Here is a 13,730-nt window from a genome sequence, read left to right on the forward strand (position 1 = left end):
TGGAACAAAAAATATGATCGTTTCGAATTTTACGAAAATAAAAATAAACATATATGCTTGTTGTACATCACGTTGGCAACAACAACAGAAGAGCATGGACTTGTTAGGATCAATCTTAGGTTCTATGCAAAAACCGCCGTCAGTCGGCGATGCAGAGAGAAAGAAAGTTAAAGGTTGTTACTTTTGTGTAGCACAGAATAACCCAACTCAAGTAATCATTTTGATCTTAAATGTATGTCCATGATAAACATAAAACAAGAAAAATCTGACGTGTTTTTGTCTTGGTCCTTGACTGTCACATAGCATGTCGTGAACCAATTTCAAACAGTAAGATTTGTATTCAAACGTGTGACTGTTTTCTTGACTTTGCAAGGAAGGTTACCACCCTGCTTGTCCAGAGGAAGACTATAAGGCATCATCTTAAATAAATGTAGAATTAATCCAATTAAAAAATGTATACATCACAAAATCATAGTGTTATGTTTGGAAACTAGATGAAACTAGATGAAGCTAGCTGATCCAGAACACTAACATGTAGCTGTACTACGCTTGCACTGTACTAGATCATAGGGCTGGGACAAGACCAAATTACTACCTAGGTACCCACAGACCTATTACCTGACCCTACCCGGGTACCCACTGTAGGTCTCAAGAGGTAGATACAAAATGTCCGATGGGGAATAGTTCGAACGTAGCCCGGGACAAAATGTATTTAGATAAAGGTGTAAAACAATCTGGTCATGCATACACTGAAGTTGACTGAAGTTTTATCTTCTTTCAAGCACATTAAAGTCAGAAGGAATTGGTGCATAGTCAGAAAGAAATGCGAACCTTAGTGACTTGTAGTGTAACCATATAGATCTAGATCATTCTTGTCATTAAAACAATGTATCACATGACCAACCATGGGTCCGGATAGTCCTGTGGGTACCCGAGTCCTTTTCAGTACACACCCGACCCGGGTACCCGAGTTACCCGTCCCAGCCCCACTAGAACACTTGCATTTCTGTCTCTAGTCTTTACAAAATGCAGCCCAATCTATTGACATGAGTAAGTTCGGGTTGTACCTGACATTAAAAGGTTCATAGACACACACATTTCAGTAATTTGGGGGCAGAAAAAATATGTTGCACAATAATACGCACTTCGTGACAAATATAAAGGTCCTGAAATTAAAGTACTTATCAAAGCTTACAGTTTACTCCTTTATTTTTATTACTTTACAGGACACTCACATTTCCTGTGGACCCTTGAAATTAATATTTGGGGGTCCCGTGGACCCCTAGTTAGGTGGGTCAAGGTAAAACCCTGGTAGGTTATGTCAGAATGCAAACCAAGATGGACTGTTGAACGGACTAGTCTGCTTATTGTACATTGTAAAGTAAGACAAGATAATGCTTTGTAGCCCATAAGGGAAATCATATCACATAATACTAAATGGGGATTAAACGAATACAAATACACATTTAAAACATAGATGTAACATGGAACATACAATATTAAGAGCATTAATAGTTTTAAAGATAAATGATGTGCTGTAGATATTTCGTTAAAAGGCTTAAAAACACTAGCATGTAACATTTGTTTAAAAAAGATGTGATAAGTGGAATAAAAGAGGTCCTGGATTGTTTAGATTTAACTTTCAGAATGAGATATCTTCATCAAGGTGGTAAAACAGAATAACGAGTTCAAGTATCTTTTTTTTTTCAGAGCAAAAGGAGCTGTTTGAGAAGCAGCAAGAAAAAGAAAAACAGAAATTAAACAGCTTTCGTGAGAAGGTGAGAAGTATAGATTTGTTGGTCACCTGGAGTTTATAGTAGATTCTTGCATTATAACAATCTTCGTAGATCAGGGGCAACCAGTCAGTTTGTGTATAGATATTACCTCAAAGTTTATTTTTGCTTTCCTTACACAGTTACAGACGATAGCCCAGTCTCTTGTCATGCTCAGTTGCGTTAGCTATCAAGACAAATCAAGGCAGATAATGAGCCCTAGCCGGCAATGTCGGACAGCGGATACAACCAGAGCCTACTGCTCCTTTAACTGACAGCTCCTTTAACTGACAGCTCCTTTAACAGACAGCTCCTTTAACAGACAGCTCCTTTAACTGACAGCTCCTTTAACAGACAGCTCCTTTAACTGACTGCTCCTTTAACTGACAGCTCCTCTAACTGACTGCTCCTTTAACTGACAGCTCCTTTAACTGACAGCTCCTTTAACTGACAGCTCCTTTAACAGACAGCTCCTTAAACTGACAGCTCCTTAAACTGACAGCTTCTTTAACATGTTTAATCCAGTGACACTGCTGACTCTTATGCAAAACAACACTCACCCTCGCTTACTCTCCCCCAATGCTGGAATACTCTCTGGCATAGTGTTTTGTTACTATGGTTACCTTACCATGTCAAGGGTCATCAAATATCAGTTAATGCTATGTGGATACTGAAGTCAGAGAATAAAGAAGTTCTGTAACCATGGTAACCATTTTTACTTTCATTTGATATTTTGTTTGTTTCCTTCTGATCTAGATGCAGAAACAGATCCATGAATTCATCAAAGACAGTTCTAGACAAAAGTACCAGTTTAAACCTATGGACAAAGTTCTACGAGCTATTGTGTAAGTAGATGACACAGTTACCCTGAAGTTCATGGGTGTTCATTCCACATTGATCAACACACACGATTTATACTCATATTCTGATTATTGTAATTTTACCCCCCAAAATGACTAAATTTTATTCATATTAATCATGTTAATATTATTTCTGTAAATTTCAATTTGATTAACAATAACTGTTGCAGACATGAAGTAGCGGACGTTGCAGGACTGACATCCTTCTCATTCGGGCATGAGGAAGAAGATCGATATGTCATGTTGTGGAAGAAGGTTTGTATGCCTAGTCTGACAGTTAAAACACAGAGAATTTCACCCGTTATCAAACAATCTCATTAAAATAAGACCTTAGTTCTTGCTACGGCTAGAGAAAGATCTGAAGACATCCCATTAGGGGTTACATCGGAACGACCTTTCATCTGACCAATCAGAGCATCAGTTACCAGATTATGAAAGTGACAGTCAGAATGTGATTTCTATTCATGCAATTTCGAAAACTTTAACATGGGGTATTCCAAATGATAGTTACAGGGTTAACGACTGAATCCATACAAGCTAGACCATCTATTAGCCATTCCAGAATGTTCTTTTGTTTAGGTTTCAAAGTTGTAATAGAGAATTTGTCAAAATGTGTTTCGAAGCGTAGTCGCCAATTTGAAATTAATGCCGTAAAGCACGAGAAAGCTTCCTTCTTATTGGTCATTCCATTGGTTGATCAAAGTTTGCGAGGTCGGTCTAACGTGACCCCTAATGGGATGTTCTCAGATATTTGTTTAGTGGTAGCGAGAACTAAGATCTGATTATAATGAGAATGGTTATCAAATATATCAACACAAGTTGATAAAAGTGACTCTGAGTGAAAATATATTTGATATCAAGAGACAGGAGGGTGAGATTTCATTTATATTCCAACATCATTCTTCCAACTTTTTCAGTTTGTAGACAGTAATAAGTACTGCTAACAGCTTCAGTAGCAGAGCCATTAGTGATGTCATTTGATTGTGACGTCATGGTAACCAATGATGTCACAATGGCCTGCAAACCATTGTGATGCAATTTCATTGCAGCGATATCTACACACTCCGGTGCAGTGGTGACTCAGCATAACACCACTGGCACAGGCTAATTTGAATATCACGTAGCCGAACTTTTCTCTTGTTTGTAAACAAACAAGCTTTTTCAGAAATCAGTATAGAACGGACTGATGCAAGTGTTTGGGGGCGCTTAACATATTGTTTTGCATAATTATATAGATACGCTACTACAACTGCGACAGTGAGTTGCATGACAAGATATATTTATACATCAAAGTGATGGTATCGCTAGCTCTCTGTTTGGCCTCCATGATAGCACGTGGAGCCGTACAACCAATGTAAGCAATGGAAAACTACGCAAAAACAAGTAGATAGGATACTTTCTTAATGAACCGTAACCATTCTTTGACATTTGTTTATGAAAATGTGTAGACTTGTCAAACATGAAACGGATGAAAAGCATATTCAATATCTTGAATGGACTGTGAAAGATGTGACAAATCGTCACATGGCGCTGGCCTGTGGCAGAGGTACTATGCTGGCTGGCTGCCGGCCACATGGAACTCTGGGTAGGAGAGTGCGATATCTACAGTGTATTTATCGCTTGATCTCATCAAGCAGTATCTCCTGTGAGAGCCAGTTTTGATGATAAAAATAGTTCTCCAGCAGTGACCTTTGAAAGGTCAAGGTGACGGGTTACCTTTTTTCTGCAACTGTTTTATCCAATAGTTGTAATATACGCATTAGTTTTATTTCAATAGCATATTTATGTTTTTTGTTGCGTATTTGATAAGCTAGGATTAGATTTGTCTGCATATTTCAATTTATTTAATGCATATTTTACACAGCTTATCTCGAGCTCTACTCTCATTCATTTTAGAGTGTGGGGTAGCCTAGTGGTTACAGCTTTTACTTGTCCTGCTGAAGGCCCAGGTTTGATTCTCCACATGAGTACAATGTGTTGTCCATTTCTGGTGTCTCCTGCTATGATATTGCTGGACGACTGCTGAAAAGTGGCCTAAAACAATATTCAGTCTCTTTTTTCCCTGTTTGCAGGAGTTTGCTCCAACTGATGACGAGCTGTTGGCGTACAGGCGCGGGGAGGTGTGGGACCCAGAGAAGGCAAAAGAACTAGCCAAACAGAAGGTATCCCATTGAACAATAATGCCACTAGTTTACAAGACCTGGCTACTGTTTGTTTGTATTTTCTGTGCAGTTAAGTTATGGAACCATCTCAATCTAAAATAATTGAATTTAAGAAATTTGACATCCAAGACCAAATGTATAGTGGACAAGATGTTGGTAGGGTACTTGAGTATCAGAGAACAGGTCAGGTTGAGATGGACGTGGGTAACTGACCAGGGGAGATAACTCACATGTTCACTTCTCTAACACATGTTGCAGACATGGAAGAGAAGCGGTTTTGACTTATAGAGTGAGTGAGTGAGTTGGGTTTAACGCCGCTATTAACATTATTCCAGTAATATCACAGCGTGTCAGCTTAATGTAGGAGGAAAGCCAGAAGTGATGTCTCAGACGTTTACCACTTCGCTGAAACCCACGAGCATGGGTATGATGCTAATAAACCCAGAAACATAATTGGGGCAAATCGGGATTCGAACCCACAATCATAGGTTTCTGGTTTGACATAGATGATGCTTCAGAAATGAAGTGTGAATGGTGTGGCATTTCACACTTTAAAAATTGTTTTCTCAAGTCCAGGTTGGGTTTTCAGAAACAGGTATTTGAGTTGTTAGCTTAACTTTTACAATTTTAAATGTTAATGGCAACGCTATTATGTCTTGATATCATGGACAAATGTCGAAGAGGTAAAAACTATCTCTTGTTCCTGTAGGCATCTTCTTAGATCAGTGATAAGCAAATAGCTCTTGTCACGTATCTGCATATATTTTGTATATTCACTCCATGAATCCAGTCTTGGTACTCAGTATCATATTGTTCATACAGAGCTCCAGATAACATTTTGAGCAATTGAGTTTTTACTTGAAGGTTTTTATTTTAATTTGTTTATTACATTTTTCACTGGATAACCAATATTTTTTCACTCATCTAATCATCACTCTATTGGGTTTTTCCAAAAATGAGTAAGCATTTTGAGATATAAAAAAAAATGAAATAATGTTTTAGATGTATATACTGGTTCTAAATATAGGCTTGACCCGGAAAGCAGATTAGGTCGTAGTTGTGTTTTGGAAATTAGCTCCATTGTACGCATGCTGAAGAAGCTTCATTTGGAATTTACACATGCTGTTTTCAAACAATTGACTTTTCCATTTATGCATGCATTTCTGTTCGCAAGTTAATTGAAAGTTATTGGGTTTTGAATATTTGGGGGGGTATTTTATGCAAATATCTCATCTATAGCCTTGTGAATCACTAGATATTCTTCCCTTTGAAGATCCGGGTTAGAATGTTGGACATTGTATCCCAGTTGCGTGGATTGATGCTCATGTTGTCAATCCCTGGATAATTTACAGACTGCCTTCTTATAACTGGAATATTGATGAGTGCAGCATTTAACAACAAACAGACAAACAAACATAACTTAATATTATAGGGTAGGGGACTGTGATTTTATCAAAGATATTTGTTTGGTCAGTACTTCACGACAAACATTTTTGTCTGTGAAACATAAAGCCGAACAATTTATTATTTTAAACAATCACTATTGAGGTAAAACATGAGGCAAAATATGTTTTCATTATTTTTTGGAACAATTTAAAAAAATATATCATGGGTGCCTCCAATATATCAAATGGTAAGTGGATAAGCTTAAGTCAGTGTGACAAACTGACATGATGGTTTTTTTGGCAGGAACTTGATGCCCAGTCTGAAGCCAGCCACTTGAAGCGTAAACACGAGGAGGTGGCCCCCTCCAGCAACTACCGAGAGAAATACAAACATCTAATCGGGGAAGAAGCAGCCAAGGATGCTGCCAAGTCCACCATTGCCAACAAATCTTACGGTTTTGGTCAGTGAACTATTGCCTTTTCTTCATGTTTTAACTTATCCTTCGTTTTTCTGTCAAAAGAAAGCAGTAATTGCATTGAGGGCAGGAAAAGTATACAAATGTATAAAATATTTAGACTTTACTAATATTTTTCATTTATTTGATTTTTTAATAGAAAATTATTTGTCTTCACATTAAATTTTTTCTTCAGTGAAAAGCACACCCCCCTTCATTCAGCTGCCTTGTGTGATGGTTTTGTCAGAACTGCCAAAAACCTTAATGCAATGTTTGTTGGTTGAAATTCAAGTTATCATCCTCAGTCTGTGAGAATTCCATCTGCAGGGTTGTGTCCCTTTGGTGTGCCAGAAACATATCATTGTGTGTTCAAATCCCATATTAACTCTGATTTTGTTTCTAGGTTTGTCAGCATCATACCTGATCTCACGGGTCACTAGAGACCTGCATCAATTAGGGCTTCCCCCCAAAATCAAGCTGACACGCTGTCTGCAATACTGTTGAAAGTGGCATTAAACCACTCACTCACTCACTCAAGCTATGAAGATTCCGGGGTAGAATAGGTCTTCAGCAACCCATTCTTGCTGTAAAAGATAACTATGCTTGTCGTAAAAGGCAACTAACGGGATTGGGTGGTCAGGCTCGCTGACTTGGTTGAAGCATGTCATCGATCCCAATTGTGTGGATCGATGATATCCATGATATCAATCACTGGATTGTCTGGTCCAGACTCGATTATTTATTGACCGCCGTCATATAGCTGTAATATTGCGTATAAACAACAAACACTCACTCACTTATACAGATAGAGCATACCGTATTCGACGTAATAAGCGCCCCGCTCTAATAAGCGCCCATGGAGATATTTGCTAATATAATGGCAAGCGAACAATCCCAATTAGCATCCCTTCCGATTGATCAATGTACACAAGACTTATTCATTCGTGTATAATACGCACGCGTGTGTTATATACACCCTAAATTATGGGCAATTAAATTCAGGAAAAAAAATAAATATCTGTCGTATATAAACAGTTCAGGCCGTCAGTATAAACCACGAAATTTATCTTTCAACTTTGTTTTTTCCACCAAAATAATATTCTAATAAGATACCCCTATTTCTATTTTTGAGAGCGCCCTGGGCGCTTATTACGTCGAATACGGTATGTGTAAAAAGAATTTGACATGATGTGATGTATAATGATGTCACAGTGTCACATCACTTACTCACTCACCATGGTAACATTGTGATGCCCTTTTTTCAGTTCCCAGTCACAACAAGCGAGACCAGCGTACAATCGAGCAGGTGCTTGCCGACAGTCGGGCCAAGAAGAAGCTTAAGACGGAGGGGGAGTCTGCTGTTGACCCACCAGAGGGCGCTGCAGCTGACCCCGACACGTCACAATGATGCTGTCGTTAGGTTTTATCGTATACTTGTTGATGTTTGTTTTAATTCACTGATGTAAAACACAGAACCACAGATTGTAAGCCGTGCTGTGTTAATCATGTTGCTATAAACAATGAGAGGCCCATGCTTTTTGTAAGAGGCGACTAACGGGATCTGGTGGTCAGGCTCGCTGACTTGGTTGATGCATGTCATGGTATCCCAATTGCATGGATCGATGCTCATGATATCAACCTCTGGACTGTCTGGTCCAGACTCGATTATTTACAGACCGCTGTCATATAGCTGGAATATTTCTGAGTGCAGCAAAACAAACAAAACAATATTAGAATCTTAAAATCATGAGATTTTGTAGCTGAAATTTAACGGAATAGCAGTCCATTAAATATTGAAGAAATCTTAGAGGGGTATGTTTACACCTAGATTGGAAAAAGGGTTTGCTGTGCGTTCTTTTATGCAACAGGTTCACATTGACTAAAAAAATAAAAGAATTCGTTCTCAGGCAATGACTTTTGAAAATATAGTGCAGGCAGGCAGAGGTTTTTTTTTTGGCTTGTTCAAACTAGTATGTAACCAAATAAACAGTTATGTACCATAAACCTTGGAAAGGGCTTCCCTACATAAATAAGCATACTATCTCCTATTGCCGCCATTACCATAACACAAGAAGTAAAGGGAAGTAACTGCGTGCTAATTAGATCACATTGATATCAAGTATAAAGAATAAAGAATAAAAACGAAACATGCGGCAAACCTGATGATATGGGCAGTGCCTGAGAACCAAGACTATTATTTTTGTTAGCCTTAGATATGTTTCATTAAACCCTGATGTAACAGTACGGTAACAGTGGGCGAGTCTGGTTACCAGAACACTGCTTGAATACTTGTCAGACATGGTATACATGAAAGGGTTTGGATGTTGATGGACAATGGTAGTCATGGTAATGGATGCATGTGTAGGTAATATAAACTGGTTACATGTGTGGTTTTGTGTTAAACACCAGACTTGTTTAAGTCAAGTGATAACAGAGGATATATTGTTTTCTCAGGATTGTGTACAGATTTCTGTATTTAATCTTCCTTCACAACAGAAGGTGTTCATGGGAGAGTTTCTTCAGGGATCTCAGATCATCCTCATGTATCAGGGCTGATTTTTACAGAAGGTTTTAGTGGATGTATACGTTAACACACTTTGATAGTGTTCATTCCCATTTTGTCATTTTGCTGTGCACAATATTTTTAAAGATGTAAATCTTGGTCATTATTTTGAACGAGTACAGTCAATACGTGGCCATGGCCAAATTCAGCAAAGTCATCATAGAGCTGTGTCCAAGCCATCTTCCCGAGGCAAGAGCGTCTCCTAGCCTTTTTATCAAAGGCATGTTTCCACCCTTGCCACATCAAGCCCACTTTCCTGTGCTAAATATGATTGGACTATCGCACATATCGGTAGTCCAATCAGAGAACTTTCACAAAATCAACATCCACGAATGGTTCACCTTCGTATGAAAGCGATTTACAGCTGCCGTTCTTTGTTGACATGACTGTGTTATTTTTATCTTTAAACGCCAAGAAAAGTGGCCTTGATGTGGCAAAGGTAGAAACTAGACTTTGATATGGATTAGTGGACACGCTTGCCTCGGGAAGATGTGTCACAGCATGACAGTTGTAGATTGCCACTCATGGTTTGGAATTGAAGATTTCCTTGGATTATGATGTCAATGTTAGTAGGTTTCAAAAACTGATCAAAGGCACGGGTGGCCCAGTCCTCGAAGACTGCATTTCGCTCTGCATTTTGAGTTTCGTCTCTTGGCAGCCAGAAACCTATGACCGTAGGTTTGAATCCCGGTTCGTCATGATTATGTTTCTACATTTGTCAGCACCATAACCATGCTTGCGGGATTTCACCAAAGGGGTAAATGCCTAAGACATGCATCACTTTTGAATTTCCTCCTACATTGAGCTGACACGCCGTGATATAACTGAAATACTGTATAAAGCCGGATTAAACCAAACACACTCACTCACTCACACATAGAAACTCTTTGTCACGCATATGGCAAAATATCCACTACATGAATGTTAACTTGTTGTCCTGAATATTGCCTTGATATATATGGATGGTTGTACCCTATTGTGTTTTTTGTATGTTTTGAATTAATTTTCCAGTTTTAGCATTAGATTTGTATACAACTATATGACACTGTATCCAACACCTTTGTATTATTCTTGTCAGTTTACAGATAAAACGTTTTCTGCAATGTTTCTTAATTCAATCATAATGTTCTGGCTGATAAAGCTAACAAATGTTATTACTGTAAATGCTCGATTAATTGCCCATCTCTCAAACAAGATTTTCCCTGTGAAAGTTGGGGTCAAAATTGGTCTAATGCAACCCATGCTTGTCGTAAAAGGCAACTAATGGGATCGGGTGGTCAGGCTCGCTGACTTGGTTGGTGCATGTCATCGATCCCAATTGCGTGGATCGATGCTCATGATATCAATCACTGGATTGTCTGGTCCAGACTCGTTTATTTACAGACCGCCGCCATATAGCTGGAATATTGCTGAGTGCGGCGTAACAACAAACCAACCAAACCAACCAACATCACTACCCATGATGTCAATCACTCGATTGTCTGGTCCAGACAACCCTGGAATAATGGACAAATCCACTATCTTGTGCTACATGTTAATCACAGTAACAGCGGGGCAGTCGGGTAGCCTAGTTGCTCAAGCGTCCGCTCGTCACGCCGAAGACCCACGTTTGATTCACGACATGGGTACAATGTCTGAAGCCCATTTCTGGTATCCCCCGCCATGATATTGCTGGAATATTGCTAAATGCAGCATAAAACCATATTCACTCACAGTAACAGCAGATGTTATTTAGTAGACATTTATTTATCGTGATGCCTTTGGATTTTGGTCTTCCTGATCACTTGTTTAACGGGACCTCCTCTGCGGTCTGGTGGATAGAGAGCGGAAGGTTGGGTGTTCGATCCCTGGCCCAAAAGTCCTTAAAAGATGGTACTTGTTGTTACCCTGCTTGGCGCTCAGCATTAAGGGAACAAAACAAAACGGCTCAGTATACTGTGTGGATGAGTGTAAAAATCTTGAATGTGACGTAAGACCTCAGGCCACCTTGTTTAACGCCACACCATAAAATCGATGATGGTGGGGGGTGTAAATAATCAAGTCTGGACCAGACGATCCAGTGACTGGTAATACTAGCTTGACCACATGATCCATTTAGTCGCCATGTATAAGTTGTTGGGGACGTGTAGTCTTGCCCAGGCTCTCCAGGAGTCATTGTATATGCCAGGCTTGCAGAAGTGATTGTCTGCAATAATCACCAATCCCCCCCCCATCAGCTGTTAGGTTTTGATGAATATCACACAGTGATCCACCCATCCTCTCTTTAGTGAACATTGGTTCTCTAATAATCGTCAGTTAGGTAAGGTGATGTGGAGATTAGCGTTCAGATTATTGCACTATAAAGCGACGTGTGTGTGTGTGTCTGCTTGTACTTGTCCCGACTAATGCTGATTTTATATGTGCTAGCCCACTGAGGTACCATGCCACACTTTAACATGAATACCCTACTCAGACACAGTACACTGACTCCGAGCCGACTAGTCCTTGTTTTAGCCCCTTAATGCTGAGTGCCAGGCAGGGTAACAAGAAGTACCATCTTTTAACATCTTTTGGTATGACGTGGCAGGGATCCAACCCCCGACCTTCCTCTTTACCGCCAGACCATGCCGGCGGCCCCAATCTTCAATTAATCGAGCATCTATAGTGAGTGATATTCCTTCATCTTTTTCATCTCAATACCCCAAAATACTTTGTTAACGATTGATCAAACTGTTCATGCTTTGTAATTGTCCATGGACCAATGGTAACATGTTGATTACAAATTAAAATTACAAATTAAAAACTTAATGTCAATACTGAGTTCACTTGTGTTGATCCAAAATACACTTTGCTTGAAGAGACCAATGGCTGTCCCTTCATTTATGTTTTTTTATTTTTTATTTTTGCTATTTAGGAATGTTTCAAAATTTCATTTTTTCGTGTATCCATGGACACAAGTTAGACTTTGCTGAAAAGAGGTAGGTGTCGTTTCTGGAGCAGCACTAAAAAACTTAACCAGTGCTGAATCAAACTTGGAACATGTATTATTCAGGGGTTGAAGTGGTGCCTTTTGCTATTTAGGAATTTAGATATTTCTTTTCCTGTTTCCGTGGCAAGAAGTTTGACTTCGACTATATCTTTAAAACTAATAGGCATTCCTCCTTGAAACTATGCACACATATGACCAGTTTGTCATCTGGTGCCTTTTTCTATTTAGGGATTGTTAGGATTTATATTTTTTCCTGTTTCCCTGGCAACAAGTGTGACTTTGACAGTTCATGTTGGTGTGTACCTGACATAGAACTACAAAGTTCCGAATACCAATTCCATGGTATTGTTTTGATAGCTCAATAACTACTCTTGTATACTGACAGAGTGGACTTCATCAAGTGGACTTAACAGGCAGATCATTTGTTTTTTTTCGAATTTGTAGGGGCCGGGGGGATTTGTCATCTTCTGATGACTCTTGTTTTTGCTCTGAGGTACATTGTATCTCCATCACTCTCCAACAACTTCAGACCCGTGGCTTGGTCAGGCTTGCTGACTTGGTTGATGCATGTCATCGTATCCCAATTGCATGCACACCTTAACTGGACACCAGGCACACCGTAATTGGACACCAGGCACACCGTAACTGGACATCAGGCACACCGTAACTGGACACCAGGCACACCGTAACTGGACACCAGGCACACCGCAACTGGATTCCAGGCAGACTGTAACTGGACACCAGGCACACAGCAACTGGACATCAGGCACACCTTAACTGGACACCAGGCACACCGTAACTGGACTCCAGGCACATGGTAACTGGACACCAGGCACACCGTAACTGGACACCAGGCACACCGGACACCAGGCACACCGTAACTGGACACCAGGCACACCGTAACTGGACACCAGGCACACCGTAACTGGACACCAGGCACACCGTAACTGGACTCCAGGCACACCGTAACTGGACTCCAGGCACACCGTAACTGGACATCAGGCACACCGTAACTGGACTCCAGGCACACGGTAACTGGACTCCAGGCACACCGTAACTGGACACCAGGCACATCGTAACTGGACTCCAGGCACATGGTAACTGGACATCAGGCACATGGTAACTGGACACCAGGCACACCGTAACTGGACATCAGGCACACCGTAACTGAACACCAGGCACACAGTAACTGGACACCAGGCACACCGTAACTGGACACCAGGCACACCGCAACTGGATTCCAGGCAGACCGTAACTGGACACCAGGCACACCGCAACTGGACATCAGGCACACCTTAACTGGACACCAGGCACACCGTAACTGGACACCAGGCACACCGTAATTGGACATCAGGCACACCTTAACTGGACACCAGGCACACCGTAACTGGACACCAGGCACACCGTAACTGGACATCAGGCACACCTTAACTGGATTCCAGGCACACCTTAAATGGACACCAGGCACACCGTAACTGGATTCCAGGCAGACCGTAACTGGACACCAGGCACACCGTAACTGGACACCAGGCACACCGGACACCAGGCACACCGTAACTGGACAC

At 40.4% G+C, this 13,730-nt stretch overlaps 1 protein-coding gene across 1 annotated transcript; it reads left to right on the top strand.

Moving 5' to 3' along the window:
* The first annotated feature begins 85 nt into the window (after positions 1-85).
* Positions 86-8,751, top strand: LOC139470920 (sperm-associated antigen 7-like). The gene is made up of 7 exons (XM_071253246.1): positions 86-173; positions 1,711-1,778; positions 2,529-2,617; positions 2,803-2,887; positions 4,705-4,794; positions 6,484-6,640; positions 7,900-8,751. Exons 1-7 carry the CDS (start codon positions 95-97, stop codon positions 8,040-8,042), a joined length of 711 nt encoding a protein of 236 aa, XP_071109347.1. The 5' UTR covers positions 86-94; the 3' UTR covers positions 8,043-8,751.
* Positions 8,752-13,730: the final 4,979 nt, after the last annotated feature.

This window comes from Haliotis cracherodii, unplaced genomic scaffold (genome assembly GCF_022045235.1).
Source record: "Haliotis cracherodii isolate W230 unplaced genomic scaffold, xgHalCrac1.p SCAF_21, whole genome shotgun sequence".
Lineage (NCBI taxonomy): Eukaryota > Metazoa > Mollusca > Gastropoda > Lepetellida > Haliotidae > Haliotis > Haliotis cracherodii.

Coding starts and splice junctions, on each gene's coding strand:
- LOC139470920 (XM_071253246.1), top strand. CDS start 95: ATGGACTTGTTAGGATCAATCTTAGGTTCTATGCAAAAACCGCCGTCA. Junction 2,618..2,802: donor AAAGTTCTACGAGCTATTGT/GTAAGTAGATGA, acceptor TAACTGTTGCAG/ACATGAAGTAGCGGACGTTG. Junction 6,641..7,899: donor CAACAAATCTTACGGTTTTG/GTCAGTGAACTA, acceptor CCCTTTTTTCAG/TTCCCAGTCACAACAAGCGA.